The sequence below is a fragment of the Convolutriloba macropyga genome, chromosome 7, assembly GCF_964194025.1.
Source record: "Convolutriloba macropyga chromosome 7, txConMacr16.3, whole genome shotgun sequence".
Classification (NCBI taxonomy): Eukaryota; Metazoa; Xenacoelomorpha; order Acoela; family Convolutidae; genus Convolutriloba; species Convolutriloba macropyga.
Genome location: NC_134474.1, coordinates 19,071,931 through 19,099,093, shown reverse-complemented (window position 1 = coordinate 19,099,093; position 27,163 = coordinate 19,071,931). Strand labels below are relative to the sequence as shown.

Here is a 27,163-nt window from a genome sequence, read left to right as displayed (position 1 = left end):
GAACATCAAAATAGACAAAAGAAAAAAAAACAAAAGTAGCCCAACAAACCACATTAAAGTGGGGGTGGGTAGTTAATGGGGGGGGGGGGGGTAGGTAGGTAGGTGGGTGGGTGGGTAGATAAGTTGGGGAGGTGGGTAGTGCTGGGGTAGCTGGGGGGAGGGGGTGGGGGTAGGTGGGGGGTAAGTTGCAGGGGGGCGGGTTGTGCGGGGGCGGTGGGGGTAGGTCGGTGTTGGGGGAGGTAGATAGGTGGTGGGGGAGGGGGGGGGGGGTTGTGCTGTGTAGTTTAGATAATTACGGGTGACTTATATAGGAAGAAAAAATCTCAAAATGACCTCTTTACCTTGAACATTACCAACAGTTCCTAAACATAGCCGGCAGATTGCCGGAATAGCTGCGAAAGAATAGACCTGCGTGCCATATAATAGAGATAGAAACAGATACAGATCTAAATTGAAAAAAAAATTGACGCCCCTCAAAGAACTAGGTAAAAAAACATTCAGCGATAAATCAATAAAGCTTGTTAAAATTCATTCCGCAGAAGCCTCTTATTAGGGACCTTTACTGCACATATGAGGTCCTTTGACCTTAAAAAATTCAAATTAAACTTAAGTTTTAAAGTGCAAAAGTCATTTTATTGAGTGAGGTAAGTCACGTATGATCAAAATCTAATCACGCAAATAACCTAAAAACTTTTGCTAAAGCGAGTGAGAAATGACGTCACGCGCGCAAATGCCGTTACTGAGAGGAAGAAGTCATTCAGAAAATTTGACTTTTTCAGCTTTGCTATGTGAACAAATGTAAAACGAAAAAAGAGCGTCAGACAACAAAAAAAAACCAAGAGCACCGCAATATAGCTACGCTCAGCTTACAGCTTCGCAGCTATAATTACTATACATTACAAACGAAGCTACTGTTAAAGTCCAATGTTCGAAAACAGAAGTCAACAATCAAAAACGGAGGTAAATGCTCGAACAGAAAGTCAAAATTCAAGTCATGAACAAACTTGCTTTCTGCTAAAAAAAACTGTAGAATCACATTACTCCTCTTCGAGTCGTAAAAAACCTGTAAAATCTCAATACTCCTCTTCGAGTCGTAAAAAGACACACACGTTTACAATAATTGCTATGAACTACGTTCAAGAGCAATTAAACATAAAAGTAGCGCCGGACAAACTGATCTCGATCGACAACCAGTGCACTTGAATTCAGAGGAGGCCTCAGCCAACGTAAATTTCTGACTAGACTAGAGAGGACTTCGAACCCACGGCCTCCGGCGTGAAAGTCTGCAGCATTAACCACTCGGCTATAAGGTTCGTTCGAGCGTAATTAATCATTATAACATCGTATGTAAGCACCAGTTAACACATTTGCAGTAAACCCTAAAATAGGATTTTCTTCATTTTCAGAACCATAAATAGAAACCACTAAACTAAATATGACGATCCTAAGCAAGGGACTTAAAATTGCTCAATCGGATAGTGAAATTTTTCTTTTTTTTTCATTTTCCTTTTTCCAAGTTATGGGTATCCGATGCCTCTTTATAACTCTGCCTAAGTTTTATTTTCGATTGCTTTCCCAAGCGCAGGCAACAACCTTGGCTTGTCATCTGCATTTTTTCGTTGCAATACATTATGCTGAGAAATCAAATTCTAAGCAAAGAACTGACCCAAATCGCATAAGCGCGAAACCCCAACAATCGAAAATTCAACCTTCAAATTATTTATCCAGATGTAACCCTTATTGATCAATTAATTTCCTCGTCTGATTTCATCCGGCTTTCATTTTAATCCGACCAAATATTTCCTATCAAATAAAAACCACAATGTTTCATTCAATTTTAGGTTAACTATGTGTAGGTGTGATACGCTTTTAGTGCGATTGCATTAAATTCTGTCCCGTGCAGATGACTTGGCTTTTTTTCGCGCCAAGTTGCTATATGAAGATGGCGGAAAATCAGATGAAGTGGCCAAAAAAAGTCTAATCAGGAACACAGAGGCGTAAGTTTTGCAACAATTGTAATTGCAACGATAGTTGAGAAGAACTTCACAAACCGGTTGTTATTGCCCTCTGTAAAGTATTCAACAATTCAGCTTAGCCTCAGAGTTTGATAACTTCGCGATGGTGACAACAAAAATGCGGTAATAATCATTAACGCGATTTGAAAATGGCATTTTACCAACAGGGCACTCAACATAGTCAGTAAGGCAAGGCTACTTAGTTGATTACAATAATACATGACTGACCTTATTTCTTCTGGTGGCTCCAAAAAAGAAATTGCGCAGCCTGTTCTTCCAGAGGTCCCACTTTATCTCTGTCTGATGGCGGATAATCTGGGTCTGGAATTCAAACCCTGGCTGTTCTGTGTAGTCATGAACAAAATTTTCCCCACCAGTGGCCGGAAAGTGTATATTCTCGGCAAGTCCCTGAAACAAAATTTTTATATCACCCCCTAAGAGATCAGAAGACCGATGAGTAACAGCCTAGGTAGTACTAAAATTGATTAAACATTACTGTTTCTTCAAAACGGGGGGAAACAACTGATTTATGACCAAAAAAAATGACTGGTTGCGACGGTTCCGTTTGGGTTCCATACGAAATTGATTGTAATCTTGACTCATTAATTTAGTTTCTCAATGAAATTAGATTGATTGCTTTACCAATCACTCAAAAGAGAATTTATTATTGTTCCGAAACCCTTGCACTAAAAACTATGACAAAAGTTAGTTTTGTTAACTAATTTTTGTTGAATTTGAATAAAAAAATGGTGTAGTCACTTCGTTTGTCGTATCTTCACTCTGGTTGTCAGTGGCAGTGTGAGAGGTATAGTCAGATGTTGAGGGAGAAATTTGAGTATCGTAGCCACTGCTAGTGTAGTCTCCACTCCCAACTGCTAAAATAAATCTATGTAAAAACAGATTCGAGCTCATTAGTTTCATATGAAAAATTGTGAAATTTATTATGAACCGAGAAAAATATCATGTAAAGTTTTATTTTAAATAATGGTGTGCATTATGCTGACACGGGAAAAAATCGAGAAAGGCCATACGAAAAACTTTAGAGTCGACTTTTTTCGTTCCTCTTGGTAGAAAATGTGCACCTTGATTTGCCAACTTTGGATCTTAATGTCATGTTTTGTCTCCTATAATGGTACAAAACTAAATTTCAAAGCAAAAGCACGCTTGCACAAACTTAAAATCAATTCCGCGCGAAAGTGAAAGGAACTGATCGGCATATAACACCGACCACTAATAATAATTAAAACGCATTTAAAAACGAATCAAAAAGCTTTTGAAAAGATCAGTGGCTCATCAATGGCCACCGAGGCAATTATTTAGATGGCCCATCCATATAACCCCTGAACTAAAGTTTTATTCTATGCTTGAATTCTTCAACGCCAATCAGAAAAAGTCACACGAGAAATAGTTGACTTTAAAATACGAAAGTTTTAGCAGTTTCAACAGTTAAACATAGCCGGCAAGTTGCTGGAAAACAGCCGCCGTTGACGCACTTGCTGCACATCGGGATTGAAGCAGAAAAAGAAAGAGACAAATGACCGAAAGTGTCAACAAGTGTTCTAATTTGGTGCAGTTTCAGTTAGATTCTAAAACTATACTTAACTCAGCTTCTAAACTGAAAGCTATCAAGCTTAATAAACATAAACCGACTAATGTCGGAAGAATTGCTCTTAAACGACAGGCGGATGGAAAAACATTTGACCCGCCGGGATTCGACCCATTGACCTCCCGCTGAATAACCCTATGCACTACCGACTGTGCTATTTGGCCCTTAATTTGATATGCCGCAACCAACTTTATATTAGCAACAAGCTTTACTCCGGAGCGAGAGCAAAAATGATCACTCAAAAACGAAGAACGAAAGTGTGAAAAGGTCACTTGGGAAGTCAAAGAATGTTCTAGAAGGAAAGCGCTAAAAGGTCAAGCAAAAAATTTGTATAAAAAGACTCCCGTATACAATAATTGCTATGAACTTCGTTCAAAGCAATTAACAATGTCAGCTAGCGATCACTCTAATAAACTTTGATAACCTAATACAATATGATTTAATGACCCGGCTTAGTCACGAGTCAAACGTGAAAATCATGACCAATATAAAGCGAAAAACGTGATCAAAAGTTAAAACGAATTAAAAAACAATTAAAAAAAACAAAAAACGAAAAAAAGTCCTGACACAATTCAAAGAATTTTTACTGACTAAAGAAAAACAACAAGAGCTAGAATGGACTATGAATTGATTGGGAAAAACCATTGAGAAAAAAGCAGAAAGAATAAAAAAAACAGTAAAACCAATGTAAAAATGCCGCATGTGAACAAATAAAAACACTAGCGAGTTTTTGTTCAGACACCATTATCTCTCACTCTACTTTGAAATTAAACGTGAAGCAATAAAGTGTGAAAATGGTACTTGAAGCAATAGCAAAGAGAAAATGGAAAAGAGTGAGAAAAGGCCGCGAAGCAATATTGAGGCTATTAGTGGTCCCAAAATGATTCTACTAATTCCCCGTTCTAACATAATCAAACAGGTTAACAACCGCATCAAAAAACGCCAATATGGCGCAAATAACTGCAGCAAGCATCGTTTGAGAACAGTTAATTAGAAAAAGTTGAGATGTCTGAAAACAAAACATTTCATCAATAAATTGTTGCAACGGGGTGCAAACGTTACAACATTTGAATCTTAGCTAAATTAGCAGAACAAAGAAAACTCTTGGGAGCTAAGGGTGGTTCTCTAGACAAAGATAGACAAACTTGACAATATAATTATCTCAAAATTGGCTATATGTGCAATATTAGCCCAAAATCGTTGTTTGAAACAGCTCAGAAACAATTAGGATGATTGGTAAAGAAAGTAATTTGGGATAAAAAATTTTGTACACATCACAGAGAATAAAACTAGCGTAAAAAATTTCATACGTTTGCAAAACTTGGAACACTGGGAAAACTTGAAACACGGGCAGATGGGTGAAAACAATCAAAACTTATTGGTTACATTGCTGCTCTCAGTTAGTGGAATCTTACTAAAAATAAACCTCATCGACAAATATATTTCAACAATAGAAAATATTGGGTATATTTTGGGTATTTTTCCCTGCTGTCATCCTACCATTAGCACTGCTGCTCCTGTATGCTTCGTCTCCATCATTAACCACAGTCGCCTGAACTTCTCCAACAGACGTTGGTGGCTAAAAGTAGCAACGTGAGGGTTTGTGGGAATACATACATTATACGCAATGAATTGTGATAAAACGTAATAGGAAATTAACAAAACGATGAAGAGGAAAGATGGAAATCAGATACATAGGCGGGCATATTACCAGAGTGTCAACGTTACGTTTAATGATTCAGCTAAAATCACAGGTTTTAAAGCAAATCTGTTGAAAAAAAATACTAATTGACCCGACTCTAACAAAACCGTTTTATTCTTAGAAAATTTACAGACCACTTGAATCATTTTCTTAGTTATTAAAAAGAAACAAAGTTGAACAAAGCCCTTATTCGGTCCGCCAAGGCAATATGCTCGTTTCTGAAACTCGTATGCCCAACTTTTTACCAAGCAGAAAGGAGGTGGCCGGGAAGAGATAACGGACATGAAAAGTAAAACATTGGCCTCATTTTTTCAATTTCAACAATGGGGCATTGCATATTAGGCAAATTTCGATTAGGCACACAAATCTTTTGCATCCATTAGGCACAATTTTTTCAGTTAAGATTTGAGGAAATTAGACAAAGACTAATTGAGACACTCGCAAAAAGCACCTCAACATCCACTCGACGCTATGTAGTCCCTGAAATTTGTCTGCACATCAAAAATTTATAAAAATACACCAATTAGTTAGCTAATTTCTTTCCCGAATGTTGAGTGGTTTACACCATTTTAACTCAATATTCTCAAACTTTCCGCGTCCAATGTTTAATAAGTATTTAGATTAAATTAATGGATACGTTATCAGCACGTTCTCTATTCTTTCACCCAAAAATAATCATACTTTGTCGAAATCCTCTGCCGGGTATGACTAAAGTGTTTAAATAATGCAAAAATGTCATAAAGTATTATATTTTACATGGAACTTGTCGAGCTTTTTGTACGTACAAAAATTGTACATCGGGACACTCGACTGCATTATAGTGTCGACAAAGATTTTAAAGTAAAGTTTTCAAGCGTTTTATTTAGTATTGGCCAAAATTCTAAAACCAAATAACTTTTACTCAATGCATGCAAAAATATCGGTTGAATAGTATCCTAGTATTGTTTTCGCCAAGGATCCACCTCCCCACAAAAACGACTCTCATCTCAACCCCCGACGCTCATTAAATAAAATAGGCCTAAGAAAGATACGTCTTAAAAAGATCAGCAAAGAAAATACGTCTTAGAATGATCACCGTCCGAACACCCGACAAAAGGAAACTGGCAATTTTAACCGCACCATAAATGGTTTTTCACTTAGGTTCACAACATGGTTTTTATAACAACCATTTACTGCTTTTAATAACAAATTAAAACAACCGACTAACGTCGGGCGAACTGATCTCAAACGACCGGTTGGCTTCGTCAATAGCTGGGCACGGTTTAGTGAGTCTAGCTTTAGCTTAATTGACGGCGCGTAAGTTAGCACAACGGGGGGTGCACCGGGGGCTGATGGGTGGCAATAGTGGGTGGGGGGAGTCAATCTCCCCCTTCACACCATAAGAACCGCCCTTCACACCATAAGTCTCCAAAACAGTTTGTGCTGAAACAGAGCTGAAAGGCTCTAAGAGCACTTAATGCCCAATGGGCGCTACCTGTTTATCCCGTTTTTGCGGACGAAAAGTCAAATGTGTCAGAGGAAAAACTGATCAAGCGAAAAACTTCGTTTGAGAGCAATTAATGATCTGTTAACTAAGGAAGGACAATTAACACGTTCTTCAAGATGCTGCAAAACATTGGTCTGAAAAAATACTGCAGCTCTCGCAAAAACTTATCCCGCAAACTGCCATAAAATTGCCACCACTGATTTCCACAACCACGATTTGGCTAGGAAGAATAGAAAAATAACTGATTTTCGTACGAAAAATATTTTGCTTTCATTTTGTAGTTAGACATACTTTGGTTTTTCAATAAGCGGAAACAGGGCCTGGTAACAAAACCAGAAAGCATTAGATATGGTAAAAAAAAACACTCATGAGAAAGAAGTACATGCAGCGGGCAGCTATAATTGGGCTTCTATCCCGTTTATACTATTGATTTCGTTTCTCCTTTTGTTGATTCTAGAAACAAATGGTACCTCAATCAAGGAAAGAAAGAGCTAAAATTTGAAGACGATAAACTGAGGATAACCGTCTAAAAACCAATGATAATGCCTGTTTTTTAGGACTAAGGGACAAAACCAAAAGAAAACCAACATAAACCGGCAAGTCTTCCATTTTTCACTTTATACTTTAAATCACTTTAAAATCATAAAAAACGACTGCTCAGAACTCAAAGTGTAAATTAAATTCCTTCATGTCCCTTAGCAACCGATTACGACCGCCAACAATTATACCAAATTTATGGACAAAACAAACTAAAGAGTGTGCGAAATTTCGCTTTTAATTTTTAAAAACAAATTGTATCAACGCCATAGAAATAAACAACTAGGAATTGAACAAATTATATCAATTGTTTAACCTTCACTAACAATTAATGATTAACCTCATGATTATTATGATTGGTCAGATGATTAATCAGGGAGACATGAAAAAAAGAACAAAGATACGCAAAAAGGAAAAATGCGCCATAGTTTTTAGATACAGATAGTGTCAAAGAAACAAAAAACAGTAACTATAATCACAAAACGTTAATTACTACCATATTAGAAAACAGGAGGACTTTCATTAATGAGACTAAGTGATCACACGAATAAACGATTTCAAAACGAGGCACGACTAAAACAATCAAAATAAAATGTGAAAAAGTAGTATGACACAAGAAAATAACTTGAAAATTTACATTTACAGCTTCTACAACGCTTCTACAACCTTATTGATCAATTAATTTCCTCGTCTGATTTCATCCGGCTTTCATTTTAATCCGACCAAATATTTCCTATCAAATAAAAACCACAATGTTTCATTCAATTTTAGGTTAACTATGTGTAGGTGTGATACGCTTTTAGTGCGATTGCATTAAATTCTGTCCCGTGCAGATGACTTGGCTTTTTTTCGCGCCAAGTTGCTATATGAAGATGGCGGAAAATCAGATGAAGTGGCCAAAAAAAGTCTAATCAGGAACACAGAGGCGTAAGTTTTGCAACAATTGTAATTGCAACGATAGTTGAGAAGAACTTCACAAACCGGTTGTTATTGCCCTCTGTAAAGTATTCAACAATTCAGCTTAGCCTCAGAGTTTGATAACTTCGCGATGGTGACAACAAAAATGCGGTAATAATCATTAACGCGATTTGAAAATGGCATTTTACCAACAGGGCACTCAACATAGTCAGTAAGGCAAGGCTACTTAGTTGATTACAATAATACATGACTGACCTTATTTCTTCTGGTGGCTCCAAAAAAGAAATTGCGCAGCCTGTTCTTCCAGAGGTCCCACTTTATCTCTGTCTGATGGCGGATAATCTGGGTCTGGAATTCAAACCCTGGCTGTTCTGTGTAGTCATGAACAAAATTTTCCCCACCAGTGGCCGGAAAGTGTATATTCTCGGCAAGTCCCTGAAACAAAATTTTTATATCACCCCCTAAGAGATCAGAAGACCGATGAGTAACAGCCTAGGTAGTACTAAAATTGATTAAACATTACTGTTTCTTCAAAACGGGGGGAAACAACTGATTTATGACCAAAAAAAATGACTGGTTGCGACGGTTCCGTTTGGGTTCCATACGAAATTGATTGTAATCTTGACTCATTAATTTAGTTTCTCAATGAAATTAGATTGATTGCTTTACCAATCACTCAAAAGAGAATTTATTATTGTTCCGAAACCCTTGCACTAAAAACTATGACAAAAGTTAGTTTTGTTAACTAATTTTTGTTGAATCTGAATAAAAAAATGGTGTAGTCACTTCGTTTGTCGTATCTTCACTCTGGTTGTCAGTGGCAGTGTGAGAGGTATAGTCAGATGTTGAGGGAGAAATTTGAGTATCGTAGCCACTGCTAGTGTAGTCTCCACTCCCAACTGCTAAAATAAATCTATGTAAAAACAGATTCGAGCTCATTAGTTTCATATGAAAAATTGTGAAATTTATTATGAACCGAGAAAAATATCATGTAAAGTTTTATTTTAAATAATGGTGTGCATTATGCTGACACGGGAAAAAATCGAGAAAGGCCATACGAAAAACTTTAGAGTCGACTTTTTTCGTTCCTCTTGGTAGAAAATGTGCACCTTGATTTGCCAACTTTGGATCTTAATGTCATGTTTTGTCTCCTATAATGGTACAAAACTAAATTTCAAAGCAAAAGCACGCTTGCACAAACTTAAAATCAATTCCGCGCGAAAGTGAAAGGAACTGATCGGCATATAACACCGACCACTAATAATAATTAAAACGCATTTAAAAACGAATCAAAAAGCTTTTGAAAAGATCAGTGGCTCATCAATGGCCACCGAGGCAATTATTTAGATGGCCCATCCATATAACCCCTGAACTAAAGTTTTATTCTATGCTTGAATTCTTCAACGCCAATCAGAAAAAGTCACACGAGAAATAGTTGACTTTAAAATACGAAAGTTTTAGCAGTTTCAACAGTTAAACATAGCCGGCAAGTTGCTGGAAAACAGCCGCCGTTGACGCACTTGCTGCACATCGGGATTGAAGCAGAAAAAGAAAGAGACAAATGACCGAAAGTGTCAACAAGTGTTCTAATTTGGTGCAGTTTCAGTTAGATTCTAAAACTATACTTAACTCAGCTTCTAAACTGAAAGCTATCAAGCTTAATAAACATAAACCGACTAATGTCGGAAGAATTGCTCTTAAACGACAGGCGGATGGAAAAACATTTGACCCGCCGGGATTCGACCCATTGACCTCCCGCTGAATAACCCTATGCACTACCGACTGTGCTATTTGGCCCTTAATTTGATATGCCGCAACCAACTTTATATTAGCAACAAGCTTTACTCCGGAGCGAGAGCAAAAATGATCACTCAAAAACGAAGAACGAAAGTGTGAAAAGGTCACTTGGGAAGTCAAAGAATGTTCTAGAAGGAAAGCGCTAAAAGGTCAAGCAAAAAATTTGTATAAAAAGACTCCCGTATACAATAATTGCTATGAACTTCGTTCAAAGCAATTAACAATGTCAGCTAGCGATCACTCTAATAAACTTTGATAACCTAATACAATATGATTTAATGACCCGGCTTAGTCACGAGTCAAACGTGAAAATCATGACCAATATAAAGCGAAAAACGTGATCAAAAGTTAAAACGAATTAAAAAACAATTAAAAAAAACAAAAAACGAAAAAAAGTCCTGACACAATTCAAAGAATTTTTACTGACTAAAGAAAAACAACAAGAGCTAGAATGGACTATGAATTGATTGGGAAAAACCATTGAGAAAAAAGCAGAAAGAATAAAAAAAACAGTAAAACCAATGTAAAAATGCCGCATGTGAACAAATAAAAACACTAGCGAGTTTTTGTTCAGACACCATTATCTCTCACTCTACTTTGAAATTAAACGTGAAGCAATAAAGTGTGAAAATGGTACTTGAAGCAATAGCAAAGAGAAAATGGAAAAGAGTGAGAAAAGGCCGCGAAGCAATATTGAGGCTATTAGTGGTCCCAAAATGATTCTACTAATTCCCCGTTCTAACATAATCAAACAGGTTAACAACCGCATCAAAAAACGCCAATATGGCGCAAATAACTGCAGCAAGCATCGTTTGAGAACAGTTAATTAGAAAAAGTTGAGATGTCTGAAAACAAAACATTTCATCAATAAATTGTTGCAACGGGGTGCAAACGTTACAACATTTGAATCTTAGCTAAATTAGCAGAACAAAGAAAACTCTTGGGAGCTAAGGGTGGTTCTCTAGACAAAGATAGACAAACTTGACAATATAATTATCTCAAAATTGGCTATATGTGCAATATTAGCCCAAAATCGTTGTTTGAAACAGCTCAGAAACAAATAAGGATGATTGGTAAAGAAAGTAATTTGGGATAAAAAATTTTGTACACATCACAGAGAATAAAACTAGCGTAAAAAATTTCATACGTTTGCAAAACTTGGAACACTGGGAAAACTTGAAACACGGGCAGATGGGTGAAAACAATCAAAACTTATTGGTTACATTGCTGCTCTCAGTTAGTGGAATCTTACTAAAAATAAACCTCATCGACAAATATATTTCAACAATAGAAAATATTGGGTATATTTTGGGTATTTTTCCCTGCTGTCATCCTACCATTAGCACTGCTGCTCCTGTATGCTTCGTCTCCATCATTAACCACAGTCGCCTGAACTTCTCCAACAGACGTTGGTGGCTAAAAGTAGCAACGTGAGGGTTTGTGGGAATACATACATTATACGCAATGAATTGTGATAAAACGTAATAGGAAATTAACAAAACGATGAAGAGGAAAGATGGAAATCAGATACATAGGCGGGCATATTACCAGAGTGTCAACGTTACGTTTAATGATTCAGCTAAAATCACAGGTTTTAAAGCAAATCTGTTGAAAAAAAATACTAATTGACCCGACTCTAACAAAACCGTTTTATTCTTAGAAAATTTACAGACCACTTGAATCATTTTCTTAGTTATTAAAAAGAAACAAAGTTGAACAAAGCCCTTATTCGGTCCGCCAAGGCAATATGCTCGTTTCTGAAACTCGTATGCCCAACTTTTTACCAAGCAGAAAGGAGGTGGCCGGGAAGAGATAACGGACATGAAAAGTAAAACATTGGCCTCATTTTTTCAATTTCAACAATGGGGCATTGCATATTAGGCAAATTTCGATTAGGCACACAAATCTTTTGCATCCATTAGGCACAATTTTTTCAGTTAAGATTTGAGGAAATTAGACAAAGACTAATTGAGACACTCGCAAAAAGCACCTCAACATCCACTCGACGCTATGTAGTCCCTGAAATTTGTCTGCACATCAAAAATTTATAAAAATACACCAATTAGTTAGCTAATTTCTTTCCCGAATGTTGAGTGGTTTACACCATTTTAACTCAATATTCTCAAACTTTCCGCGTCCAATGTTTAATAAGTATTTAGATTAAATTAATGGATACGTTATCAGCACGTTCTCTATTCTTTCACCCAAAAATAATCATACTTTGTCGAAATCCTCTGCCGGGTATGACTAAAGTGTTTAAATAATGCAAAAATGTCATAAAGTATTATATTTTACATGGAACTTGTCGAGCTTTTTGTACGTACAAAAATTGTACATCGGGACACTCGACTGCATTATAGTGTCGACAAAGATTTTAAAGTAAAGTTTTCAAGCGTTTTATTTAGTATTCGCCAAAATTCTAAAACCAAATAACTTTTACTCAATGCATGCAAAAATATCGGTTGAATAGTATCCTAGTATTGTTTTCGCCAAGGATCCACCTCCCCACAAAAACGACTCTCATCTCAACCCCCGACGCTCATTAAATAAAATAGGCCTAAGAAAGATACGTCTTAAAAAGATCAGCAAAGAAAATACGTCTTAGAATGATCACCGTCCGAACACCCGACAAAAGGAAACTGGCAATTTTAACCGCACCATAAATGGTTTTTCACTTAGGTTCACAACATGGTTTTTATAACAACCATTTACTGCTTTTAATAACAAATTAAAACAACCGACTAACGTCGGGCGAACTGATCTCAAACGACCGGTTGGCTTCGTCAATAGCTGGGCACGGTTTAGTGAGTCTAGCTTTAGCTTAATTGACGGCGCGTAAGTTAGCACAACGGGGGGTGCACCGGGGGCTGATGGGTGGCAATAGTGGGTGGGGGGAGTCAATCTCCCCCTTCACACCATAAGAACCGCCCTTCACACCATAAGTCTCCAAAACAGTTTGTGCTGAAACAGAGCTGAAAGGCTCTAAGAGCACTTAATGCCCAATGGGCGCTACCTGTTTATCCCGTTTTTGCGGACGAAAAGTCAAATGTGTCAGAGGAAAAACTGATCAAGCGAAAAACTTCGTTTGAGAGCAATTAATGATCTGTTAACTAAGGAAGGACAATTAACACGTTCTTCAAGATGCTGCAAAACATTGGTCTGAAAAAATACTGCAGCTCTCGCAAAAACTTATCCCGCAAACTGCCATAAAATTGCCACCACTGATTTCCACAACCACGATTTGGCTAGGAAGAATAGAAAAATAACTGATTTTCGTACGAAAAATATTTTGCTTTCATTTTGTAGTTAGACATACTTTGGTTTTTCAATAAGCGGAAACAGGGCCTGGTAACAAAACCAGAAAGCATTAGATATGGTAAAAAAAAACACTCATGAGAAAGAAGTACATGCAGCGGGCAGCTATAATTGGGCTTCTATCCCGTTTATACTATTGATTTCGTTTCTCCTTTTGTTGATTCTAGAAACAAATGGTACCTCAATCAAGGAAAGAAAGAGCTAAAATTTGAAGACGATAAACTGAGGATAACCGTCTAAAAACCAATGATAATGCCTGTTTTTTAGGACTAAGGGACAAAACCAAAAGAAAACCAACATAAACCGGCAAGTCTTCCATTTTTCACTTTATACTTTAAATCACTTTAAAATCATAAAAAACGACTGCTCAGAACTCAAAGTGTAAATTAAATTCCTTCATGTCCCTTAGCAACCGATTACGACCGCCAACAATTATACCAAATTTATGGACAAAACAAACTAAAGAGTGTGCGAAATTTCGCTTTTAATTTTTAAAAACAAATTGTATCAACGCCATAGAAATAAACAACTAGGAATTGAACAAATTATATCAATTGTTTAACCTTCACTAACAATTAATGATTAACCTCATGATTATTATGATTGGTCAGATGATTAATCAGGGAGACATGAAAAAAAGAACAAAGATACGCAAAAAGGAAAAATGCGCCATAGTTTTTAGATACAGATAGTGTCAAAGAAACAAAAAACAGTAACTATAATCACAAAACGTTAATTACTACCATATTAGAAAACAGGAGGACTTTCATTAATGAGACTAAGTGATCACACGAATAAACGATTTCAAAACGAGGCACGACTAAAACAATCAAAATAAAATGTGAAAAAGTAGTATGACACAAGAAAATAACTTGAAAATTTACATTTACAGCTTCTACAACGCTCCATTGAGACCAATCATTTATGAGACTAAGAAACAGTACAAAAAAGAAAAACAATAACGTGCAAAACAAAAGTCACTGATATTTTTCTAAAAGAAACAGTGTGTAAGTAACATTGATCCATTAATTGCCCTCTGATGAATTGCCCTTCTAATATAAGAAAACACAAATGGTTTCTTAAACCAATAGTTACAAAAAGCAGAAAAACAGCAAAAATAAAAGTTGCTATTGAAGAGATGGAAACAAACAACTTCTTGCTCAAAAAGTTGCAACGTATAAAGCAGATCGGAAAGTGTGGAAGATTCTTCTACAACAACAAAACCCGGAAGGAGGGAAAAGATGACAATAAAGAAGAAAGGGCGAAGCCGAAACAAAATGACAGGAAAAAATTTGTAAGTAAAAATGGGGTTGCAATATTGCTTTTGATTTATCTTAGCATAAGTTAGGTGATTCTGTTGAAATAAATGATAACTTCAGTTTAAATCAAGAACCGCGTATCAACAACTGGAACTTACGAGCAATTCTGCTCATTAACACAACTTCGCCCGGAACAGGCATGTTGCAATTTTTATGATACCGGAAGTTCATGGAAGTTTACTTCGGCCATTTTATAGAGATATTTTTGATATTACAAATTTCTGAATCCAAAGAATTCAGGAATTCTAAAATTCGGATATGCTTCAATTATCTTTTCCGGGACTCTCTATTTGTTGAAGCCACGGAGAGAGAATTTCACGCATTTTTGAGGAAAAAATACCATTATTCCATTATATTTAAAGAAACTTGGCAATAGGGGAGTTTATGTTGAAAACTACTACAGAACTGACCAAAAATTTGATAGAACAAAGTTCTAAATGAATCTATAGAATCTCCAGGATATAGGTCTCCATTTTTAAATTTTTATGTCCCAAAAAATTACAAAAAGTAAGAGCTTATATCATAACAGAACGTTATTTTTTCACATGGAAAATAATATTGCAAGAAAAATAATTCTATGACCGCGCAGCTAAACCGATTGGTTTAGGTTGTACGGCAAAATAGGCATCTTCAATGTTTGGAAAGCAGAACTCTTCTCTTAAAAAAGTCTGAACAAATGTTTTTTTTCAACTTCTAGTCGAATAATTCAATTTCTAATCGTATGAGTAATCAAATTTCTTTCGGTTTAAACCTGAAAATAATGCCCATTTAAATTATTTTTTTCCAGTCTTGTTTTTAAAAAAATTACGAACGTCTAATGGTACATCGCAAAAAGCCACTAATTAACAAGACTAAGCACTAAATAATTCATCAAAGTTATTCTCGAATCAATTGAGAAACAATTTTTTATAGAATGGAATGCTTCAATGCCGCCAGCCATTTTTCGCTAGAGGTTTTTTTCCACTGTACCTTGATAGCTGCAACTCTGATCAAGGGAGACACTGAAGTTCTTTTCTCAGATTATTTTAAATAATCTTCCAACTTAATGGCTGCATCTTGTGCTAATTGATGTTTTAAAATTCTCGCAAATTATTGCAGTATCTTTTGCTTTGAGTGCAGAACGACACTGTTTTTGGCCAAAATATTTAGCCGCATTTCAAGCAAACTCTTAAAAGAACTAGAGAGTTTCCGGGAAAAATCAGGGTGTCATCAGCATAATGGACAATGTTACAGTGCAATGGACAATGTTAACCTTTTGTAGTTTGTGTGAATGCTTGGAACGGCTTTTTGGTCCAAATCGGTTAATTTTAACGTTTTACAGAAAAGCATCTGAGATGTAAAATTGCGGTTGATACATTCATTTTATCAATTTGTCGACAAACGATGTCTGTTAACTAAAGCATTCTATGTGGAACAACGAGTTCAAAAACCACATTTTGTAGCCAGCAGCTGGTTTCGTTCGGCTAAGGAGCTATTTTGAATTGATTCGGCTGAGGAGCTATTTTTCAAACACTTCTGAAAGTGAAAAGTTACTAAAATAGGTCAGTGATTCTCTGGGTGTTCCCCGTTTTTGCTTTTTTTTTTCAAATGTGATTGACAAACGCTTTGTTAACTCAGAGGAAAAAAAACATTCGTAAATGCAAACCTTCCACAATTGTTAGTCATCTTGTTTTTCTGAAAAAAGCTGTTATCTGTAATTCTTCTACGTTTAATTGCCAAACTTCGACAGTTAAAGTAAAAAAGTTTGAGATTAAAAAGTCTGAGAAGTACGAGAGTAAAAACTCTGATTAGTATTACAACATATAGCTGTTACAACATATAGGTCCCATAAATGGGCTGTTGATGACAGCAATGCCATATAATGGAATTCATTTGATGTTGTAGGAGCCAATATCAAAGATTGAGTGTAAAGGTTTCAGTTGTTTCAAAAGTTTCATTTTTACGTGTGCGACGTTTTGTTAGGATTTTGTTTTCTGGGCATTATTTAAAGAAACCTCTGGTATTGTAAATTCTGGCACTGCTGACTTCTGACAACTTCAAACTTGTTATAGTTATTGTAGCTATTATTTGCCACCATATTTAAGAAATTGAAAAAAAATATCAGCTTTCCTTACACGAGATGAATATTGGCATGGATTACCACCAAGGGAGTAGTTGGGGTTTTCATAATCACTCTCCTCTTCCGGTGTATTTCGCGAGCGTTCTCGCTTTTTCCGCCAGTGCTTTAACCTTTTCAATGACAAATGAGCCAGGGTTCCAATCAACAGAATACAGACTATCACGAGCGCAGCCATCACCATCTTGATCTCTTAAACAAAAAAAAAACTATTAATGACCTGCAAAAAAAACATTTCCCGGATATTAGTCAAGGATTCAAAAACGCGCTGGAAAAATAATCGTTAGCTTGCACGCAGAGCCGATTAAGCCAGATATCAGTCACGATCGTGATACTGCACAGTCCCTGATAGGTCGAAACCCTCTTTCTGAAAATTTTAATTCCAGAAAAAGCTAACAACTGGGAGGTGCTAACAATCAATTTAGAGATTTCTGAAAATTCAAAATAGCAAATGCCACAATTTTTAAAGAAATAAAAGCATGCAAATAGCATTAAAAACTTTTCGTTCATCAACATTACTACTAAGTTTTCTTGTGGAAAATAACCTGGAGAGTACGGCTCATCATAATTAGAACACAGCTCTAGATATGCACTAACTCTTCGAAACTTCGCCATCTGTGTGAACAACTTGCGATGACTCCTCGAACACTTGGCAGAACCGACTGTAGCTAAAGGAGCCAAAGCTACCTTTAGTTAGTGCGACGCATATGTTGAACGGTCTGTGTTGGGGAAGCGCATGTTGATTGACTTCCTTGACTAGAGTCTTTTGAGATCCCGAATATTTGGAGTTGACATTGCACTTGAGAAACAAAAAAAAACGTAAATACTGAAAATCACTGAACAATTTTTAAATCTAAGATAAGGAGGTACATTTACTATTCTTCAATCAAAACCATAAAATATACCAGGCAGATTGCCACAAAATAGCCGCCATTGATTCCCATGAACCCGATTGGGATTGAAACAATAACAAAAAAAGTTTCAAGAAAATGACGACACAGTGCTAGTTATTTCAAATGGATAACGCGGTTAGGATCAATCCTGTTTTTCAACCAGATAACACATGGATTAGTATCAAAACGAATGAACACTCGACCTTGTAACAATGACTAATAATAACAAAGTTCAAATACGTGGCTTTTAAATACGTGGTCTTTATGTGTTTATTCTGTTTCTATTTTTGATATTGTTTTTCGATTTTAGCTCTCTCCATAGAAGATGCTTTGCTGAGAAAGTGCTTCTTAAAAACCACTTCGAGCAGAATGAGCGTAGCATAAAAATATCCCAAAGAAAAAACAGCGAAATTTTACGCAAAACACCGAAGGAGGGAAAATTGGGTAGAGCCAAACATTTTGTTGAGCAAAGAAAAACGTAGGTGAAAGATTCCGGAAACAACATGAAGAATGCAGCTGATAAGACTGATTGACGACACGAACTAAAAGAGTTCCAAATCGAAACGAAGCAGCCAAAACACGGCAAACTTTTTTAAGCAGATTGAGAAAAGTGGTAAAAATCCTGAGATGATTTTGTAAAATTTTGCAGAATATTGAGACCAATAACTAAAAAATTTAAAAAAATAGGTTACAAGAAATCTTTAATTTTCTCACAATGGTGAGAAAACAGCGGTTGTTTAATGTGCGCAGTACTAACAATCCACCGCCTAGCAGAAAAGGAAAACGCTCTTAAAAACTTAATGATATACTACAAAACGCCCACTTACTACCAAAAATAGACAGAATACCTACAAAACCCCGTGTAAATCTACGATATATCTATCCAAGTGGAACGAATTGAGTAAACTAAGTTAAACTGGACAAAAACCACGTGAACAAAATTCAGCCCGCAAACATTTCCCGCAGAAATGTTGCATAAACAAAATCCTTACACAGTGACTCTCTGCTCGCCAGTTTTATTCAATTTTTTATGCAGCGTGACCTAAACAAGTTCTTTTGAAGCGTGGCATTTCCTGTTTCAAATTCACACCAACAATCTATCTTATTATAATCTATCAAAAAACACGTTCTACCTAACTCCTCTCCAAGTCGTTACAATAAGAGCGCAATAAGAGTCGACTGAGAGGATGGCGGCGGCTATTAAACATAATTAATTCTGTAATACTACATTCAATTTCAATATCTGCTCGCCGCTTTTTAGTTCGATAAAGAACTTCAATTTGAGCTAACAAGACCAGTAAGACAAGTTTACTGGAAAGCTGTTTTACGGATAAAACATTCACAAACAAGTTGGACCAATAATTACTACGGCGATAAAAACAAAGGTTCTCAACATGTAATTTCATATGTATCAGCAGATTCAAAATCTCGCCAGCATCTTGTAACAAGTGGGATTTTGCTTTCAGAAACAGAAAGGATTTTAAGATTTTTCGACCACTTGGTTCATCGGAAAGTTTTGGAATGCTAATGATTCCACCTCGTGAGATCATTTACTAACATAGCCGTCAGATTGCCGGAATAGCTGCCAAATTTATCGACGCCGCTCAAAGAGCTATGTGAAAAACATTCAGCGATAAATGAATAACGCTTGATAAAATTCACTCCGCAGAAGCCTTTTTAAAGAGTACCTTTATTACATATATGAGTTCCTTTGACCTTAAATTATTTCACACAAGTGACCTAAATTTTTCTCTAGAGAGAATGAGAAACGATGTCACGTGCGCACGCGCCGTGAGATGAAGTAATTCAAAATTTTTTAGACTTTTTCGAAACGAAACAACGAAGACGAAGAATAAAAAACATGAATCACAATTCAAAGGAATGTACAAAATGAAGACAATACAATCACACTCCTTTAAAGAACCGTTCCAAGACGGTTCAAATCTTATACAAAGAAGCCCACGAAAGAAACAGAACAAGGACAGGAAATTAAAAGCAAAAACATTTTTGTGGGAGTTCTTATGGAAGTGTTATGGAAGTTTTCATGTCCAACAACAACAAATTCGAAAGGTTATTGCACAATGGGAGTTAAAGCGGCAAATGCCAACTTTGTAGGAAACCACTGAGAGACATAAAAGGACAACAACAAATATTTGTGAGTTTTTAAGAAGTCTGTGAAAACAAGTGGCATCAAAGTCGTTGAAAGAAGCAACTAAAACTTGAACTCTCGGACATCTATCGCACTATCCAAAAATAGAAAACATATGACAAAATTCAGGAAAACCTTTGGGAAACAAAAATAGCAACAAATGTAGGCAGCGACTAAAATTACAGCAACTCTCGAAAAACGACTAAAATTACAGCAACTCTCGAAAACAAATGTTGGCAAAGAATTTAAGTTGGAAGTAGCTGATCTTTTGGCTAAAAAAATTTCATGCAAAGAATAACTAATTGGATTTAATCAAAAGTTTAAGGCTACATGCGCAAAACAGCATGTGATAACGTCTGTCTGAACGGACCACAAGGGATGAAACTATCTTAGATGCCGAAAAAGTCAAAGTCAATATTAGCAGTGATCTGAAACCAGTAAGTGGACTCATTAATTCCTAATTAGAAAGCAAATGAGACTTCTCAAAAATGAATGAGCGACATAACAACAATATAAACCATTAATTCTGTAATACTATATTCAATTTCAATATCTCCTCGCCGCTTTTTAGTTCGATAAAGAACTTCAATTTGAGCTAACAAGACCAGTAAGACAAGTTTACTGGGAAGCTGTTCTACGGATAAAACATTCACAAACAAGTTGGACCAATAATTACTACGGCGATAAAAACAAAGGTTCTCAACATGTAATTTCATATGTATCAGCAGATTCAAAATCTCGTCAGCATCTTGTAACAAGTGGGATTTTGCTTTCAGAAACAGAAAGGATTTTAAGATTTTTCGACCACTTGGTTCATCGGAAAGTTTTGGAATGCTAATGATTCCACCTCGTGAGATCATTTACTAACATAGCCGTCAAATTGCCGGAATAGCTACCAAATTTATCGACGCCGCTCAAAAAGCTATGTGAAAAACATTCCGCGATAAATGAATAACGCTTGATAAAATTCACTCCGCAGAAGCCTTTTTAAAGAGTACCTTTATTACATATATGAGTTCCTTTGACCTTAAATTATTTCACACAAGTGACCTAAATTTTTCTCTAGAGAGAATGAGAAACGATGTCACGTGCGCACGCGCCGTGAGATGAAGTAATTCAAAATTTTTTAGACTTTTTCGAAACGAAACAACGAAGACGAAGAATAAAAAAACATGAATCACAATTCAAAGGAATGTACAAAATGAAGACAATACAATCACACTCCTTTAAAGAACCGTTCCAAGACGGTTCAAATCTTATACAAAGAAGCCCACGAAAGAAACAGAACAAGGACAGGAAATTAAAAGCAAAACATTTTTGTGGGAGTTTTTATGGAAGTGTTATGGAAGTTTTCATGTCCAACAACAACAAATTCGAAAGGTTATTGCACAATGAGAGTTAAAGCGGCAAATGCCAACTTTGTAGGAAACCACTGAGAGACATAAAAGGACAACAACAAATATTTGTGAGTTTTTAATAAGTCTGTGAAAACAAGTGGCATCAAAGTCGTTGAAAGAAGCAACTAAAACTTTAACTCTCGGACATCTATCGCACTATGCAAAAATAGAAAACATATGACAAAATTAAGGAAAACCTTTGGGAAACAAAAATAGCAACAAATGTAGGCAGCGACTAAAATTACAGCAACTCTCGAAAACAAATGTTGGCAAAGAATTTAAGTTGGAAGTAGCTGATCTTTTGGCTAAAAAAATTTCATGCAAAGAATAACTAATTGGATTTAATCAAAAGTTTAAGGCTACATGCGCAAAAAAGCATGTGATAACGTCTGTCTGAACGGACCACAAGGGATGAAACTATCTTAGATGCCGAAAAAGTCAAAGTCAATATTAGCAGTGATCTGAAACCAGTAAGTGGACTCATTAATTCCTAATTAGAAAGCAAATGAGACTTCTCAAAAATGAATGAGCGACATAACGACAATATAGACAATTCGAAAAGGCGAAAATCTCAAAAAATCAACAATAGTTTTAACATAGCCGGTAGATTGCCGAAATAGCTGCGAAAGAATAGACATGCGTGCCATATAATAGATAGAAACAGATACAGATCTAAATTGAAAAAAAATGACGCCGCTCAAAAAACTAGGCTAAAAAACATTCAGCGATAAATTAATAAAGCCTGTTAAAATTCATCCCACAGAAGCCTCTTATTAGGGACCTTTACTGCACATATGATTTCCTTTGACCTTAAACAAATTCAAATTAAACTTAAGCTTTAAAGTGCTAAAATCATTTTAGTGAGTGCGGTAAGTCACGTATGATCAAAATGTAATCACGCAAATAACCTAGAAACTTTCGCTAAAGCGAGTGAGAAATAACGTCACGCGCGCAAATGCCGTTAGTGAGAGGAAGAAGTCATTCAGAAAATTTGACTTTTTCAGCTTTGCTGTGTGAACAAATGTAAAACGAAAAAAGAGCGTCAGACGACGAAACAAAAAACATAGCCGGAAGAATTCCGGAAGCGACTCGAAGCATCAAAATTCCACTAACAAAACTGTAATTGCAGCGGAAGCCACAACTCTTTGTATTAAACCATTAACTCACTACCTCTCCAGGTCTGCTCTAAAAATTGGTGAAACTTATACCACTGTCACCAAGAGAAACAAAATGCAGCAAAATTTTATATCATTGAAAACGTTTGGTAACGTTAAAAAACCGAAATAATTAAAGTGGTCAAGAAAGTGATAGACTGAAAAAGCTGACAAGGCTATCAACTGCCCTCAAATAATTCATGATTTTAATCTGAAAAAGATCGCGAAAGCAAACGGCAGAAAAGTAAAATCTTTTCAAAAAAGAAAGCTCAAATTTAAGAATCAGAAAACAACTATAATTACACTTCTAATCACTGCGATTAAGACAAAAAACAACACACACTTGTTCCTTGTTGTACAAATGCTAAACAACATGATTTCATTCTAATTCAAAAATTAAATTGATCATAGAAAAGACATAAGCAGCAGAAGAATATTCAAAGGCAAAAAAATCTTTTGATTTAATACCAAGGCCGGAACAAAGTTGCAGTAAATAGTCTTATGTGGAAATTGCGGAAAAGGCTTGCTATCAAACTCTCAGTACTGCCTTATGTTGAATGCAATCAAATGCAAACCAAAGAAATGACGAAAATCTAAAAAGCATTTTCTGACCAAAATCATACATTTTTAACAACTGAAAAAATCAATATACCGAAAATAAATGTAGGTGCCATGACAAAGTTAGAAAGATAATAACTTGAATGTGAAGAATATGGGCACAATGTAAAGAACACCGTAACAAAAACACATTCTAGATTTTTAAACCAATAAAAAATTCAAGAAAAACGAATACATTTCATTGTTCAGCTTTCAAGACATATAAAAGATAACTAATAATCCAATACAAAGATTTATTCTCCTGAAGAGAACAAAAAATAGGAAAAAGAAGAACTCAAAAATACGAAAAATTGAAACATTTTGCAAAAAAAATGGTCAAAACACTTTTAAGCCAGCATTTATGAAAGTTTTAAATGTTTTTCAAAAACCTAACGCCAAAAAAAATGATTGAATTTTTATTGAAAGGAAATTAAAGTCCCTCATGTTGCACAAAAAGACTATTTCTAGCAATTACAACCAAAAAAAAAACAAACAAAAAACTGACGAAAATCGGAAAAAACTACCAAAATCGGATTAGCATATGTAAATTTTATAAAACAAAATTACATCGAGGTAGAAAGAGGCGATGAGTATATGAATTATCAAAGAGAAGTTGCCATATTAACTGATTTTTGATAAAAAAAGACGGTTAAAAGATCCAAAAACGAAGAAATTAATAGAAAAAAAGCCAAGAATTAACTAATCAACTATAAAATCAAGAAATATGTGCCAATTTTAAATTTGAAACGCATTCTCAGGCTCTGCAAAACACTGTGGTATCAATTTCAGAGGTTGACATTTCAATATAGTATCGAATAAACTTTATTTCTATATGAAACCAAATTAAAAGCAAAAAAATTGGGCCATTTAGTCCAAAAAACGGCTAAAACTCTCGGACATCTATCGCACTATCCAAAAATAGATAACATATGACAAAATTAAGGAAAACATTTGGGAAACAAAAATAGCAACAAATGTAGGCAGCGACAAAAACTACAGCAACTCTCGAAAACAAATTTTGGCAAAGAATTTAAGTTGGAAGTAGCTGATCTTTTGGCTAAAAAAATTTCATGCAAAGAATAACTAATTGGATTTACTCAAAAGTTTAAGGCTACAAGCGCAAAAAAGCATGTGATAACGTCTGTCTGAACGGACCACAAGGGATGAAACCATCTTGGATGCCGAAAAAGTCAAAGTCAATATTAGCCGTGATCTGAAACCAGTAAGTGGACTCATTAATTCCTAATTAGAAAGCAAATGAGACTTCTCAAAAATGAATGAGCGACATAACAACAATATAAACCATTAATTCTGTAATACTATATTCAATTTGAACATCTGCTCGCCGCTTTTTAGTTCGATAAAGAACTTCAATTTGAGCTAACAAGACCAGTAAGACAAGTTTACTGGGAAGCTGTTTTACGGATAAAACATTCACAAACAAGTTGGACCAATAATTACTACGGCGATAAAAACAAAGGTTCTCAACATGTAATTTCATATGTATCAGCAGATTCAAAATCTCGCCAGCATCTTGTAACAAGTGGGATTTTGCTTTCAGAAACAGAAAGGATTTTAAGATTTTTCGACCACTTGGTTCATCGGAAAGTTTTGGAATGCTAATGATTCCACCTCGTGAGATCATTTACTAACATAGCCGTCAGATTGCCGGAATAGCTACCAAATTTATCGACGCCGCTCAAAGAGCTATGTGAAAAACATTCAGCGATAAATGAATAACGCTTGATAAAATTCACTCCGCAGAAGCCTTTTTAAAGAGTACCTTTATTACATATATGAGTTCCTTTGACCTTAAATTATTTCACACAAGTGACCTAAATTTTTCTCTAGAGAGAATGAGAAACGATGTCACGTGCGCACGCGCCGTGAGATGAAGTAATTCAAAATTTTTTAGACTTTTTCGAAACGAAACAACGAAGACGAAGAATAAAAAACATGAATCACAATTCAAAGGAATGTACAAAATGAAGACAATACAATCACACTCCTTTAAAGAACCGTTCCAAGACGGTTCAAATCTTATACAAAGAAGCCCACGAAAGAAACAGAACAAGGACAGGAAATTAAAAGCAAAAACATTTTTGTGGGAGTTCTTATGGAAGTGTTATGGAAGTTTTCATGTCCAACAACAACAAATTCGAAAGGTTATTGCACAATGGGAGTTAAAGCGGCAAATGCCAACTTTGTAGGAAACCACTGAGAGACATAAAAGGACAACAACAAATATTTGTGAGTTTTTAAGAAGTCTGTGAAAACAAGTGGCATCAAAGTCGTTGAAAGAAGCAACTAAAACTTGAACTCTCGGACATCTATCGCACTATCCAAAAATAGAAAACATATGACAAAATTAAGGAAAACCTTTGGGAAACAAAAATAGCAACAAATGCGAGTGAGAAATAACGTCACGCGCGCAAATGCCGTTAGTGAGAGGAAGAAGTCATTCAGAAAATTTGACTTTTTCAGCTTTGCTGTGTGAACAAATGTAAAACGAAAAAAGAGCGTCAGACGACGAAACAAAAAACATAGCCGGAAGAATTCCGGAAGCGACTCGAAGCATCAAAATTCCACTAACAAAACTGTAATTGCAGCGGAAGCCACAACTCTTTGTATTAAACCATTAACTCACTACCTCTCCAGGTCTGCTCTAAAAATTGGTGAAACTTATACCACTGTCACCAAGAGAAACAAAATGCAGCAAAATTTTATATCATTGAAAACGTTTGGTAACGTTAAAAAACCGAAATAATTAAAGTGGTCAAGAAAGTGATAGACTGAAAAAGCTGACAAGGCTATCAACTGCCCTCAAATAATTCATGATTTTAATCTGAAAAAGATCGCGAAAGCAAACGGCAGAAAAGTAAAATCTTTTCAAAAAAGAAAGCTCAAATTTAAGAATCAGAAAACAACTATAATTACACTTCTAATCACTGCGATTAAGACAAAAAACAACACACACTTGTTCCTTGTTGTACAAATGCTAAACAACATGATTTCATTCTAATTCAAAAATTAAATTGATCATAGAAAAGACATAAGCAGCAGAAGAATATTCAAAGGCAAAAAAATCTTTTGATTTAATACCAAGGCCGGAACAAAGTTGCAGTAAATAGTCTTATGTGGAAATTGCGGAAAAGGCTTGCTATCAAACTCTCAGTACTGCCTTATGTTGAATGCAATCAAATGCAAACCAAAGAAATGACGAAAATCTAAAAAGCATTTTCTGACCAAAATCATACATTTTTAACAACTGAAAAAATCAATATACCGAAAATAAATGTAGGTGCCATGACAAAGTTAGAAAGATAATAACTTGAATGTGAAGAATATGGGCACAATGTAAAGAACACCGTAACAAAAACACATTCTAGATTTTTAAACCAATAAAAAATTCAAGAAAAACGAATACATTTCATTGTTCAGCTTTCAAGACATATAAAAGATAACTAATAATCCAATACAAAGATTTATTCTCCTGAAGAGAACAAAAAATAGGAAAAAGAAGAACTCAAAAATACGAAAAATTGAAACATTTTGCAAAAAAAATGGTCAAAACACTTTTAAGCCAGCATTTATGAAAGTTTTAAATGTTTTTCAAAAACCTAACGCCAAAAAAAATGATTGAATTTTTATTGAAAGGAAATTAAAGTCCCTCATGTTGCACAAAAAGACTATTTCTAGCAATTACAACCAAAAAAAAAACAAACAAAAAACTGACGAAAATCGGAAAAAACTACCAAAATCGGATTAGCATATGTAAATTTTATAAAACAAAATTACATCGAGGTAGAAAGAGGCGATGAGTATATGAATTATCAAAGAGAAGTTGCCATATTAACTGATTTTTGATAAAAAAAGACGGTTAAAAGATCCAAAAACGAAGAAATTAATAGAAAAAAAGCCAAGAATTAACTAATCAACTATAAAATCAAGAAATATGTGCCAATTTTAAATTTGAAACGCATTCTCAGGCTCTGCAAAACACTGTGGTATCAATTTCAGAGGTTGACATTTCAATATAGTATCGAATAAACTTTATTTCTATATGAAACCAAATTAAAAGCAAAAAAATTGGGCCATTTAGTCCAAAAAACGGCTAAAACTCTCGGACATCTATCGCACTATCCAAAAATAGATAACATAT

The 27,163-nt window shown here is 35.4% G+C and overlaps 1 protein-coding gene across 10 annotated transcripts in view; it reads right to left on the bottom strand.

Annotated features, from left to right (window-relative positions):
- The window catches only part of LOC142342675 (uncharacterized), a 173,700-nt gene that overhangs the window by 100,048 nt on the left and 46,489 nt on the right, over positions 1-27,163 (bottom strand). For 3 of the 10 annotated variants that reach the window (XM_075394154.1, XM_075394157.1, XM_075394156.1), the window contains 5 exons: positions 17,409-17,610; positions 16,810-17,003; positions 11,399-11,477; positions 9,051-9,166; positions 8,482-8,699 (listed from right to left, as the gene is read on the bottom strand). The exons of 6 other annotated variants lie outside the window; for them this stretch is intronic. In XM_075394154.1, coding sequence (XP_075250269.1) covers positions 8,499-8,699; positions 9,051-9,166; positions 11,399-11,477; positions 16,810-17,003; positions 17,409-17,610 — 792 coding nt within the window. In that variant the 3' untranslated portion in view covers positions 8,482-8,498. Of the gene's footprint in view, positions 1-8,481; positions 8,700-9,050; positions 9,167-11,398; positions 11,478-16,809; positions 17,004-17,408; positions 17,611-27,163 lie in introns of those variants that run through there. One more of the 10 variants, XM_075394155.1, reaches the window with a different exon arrangement.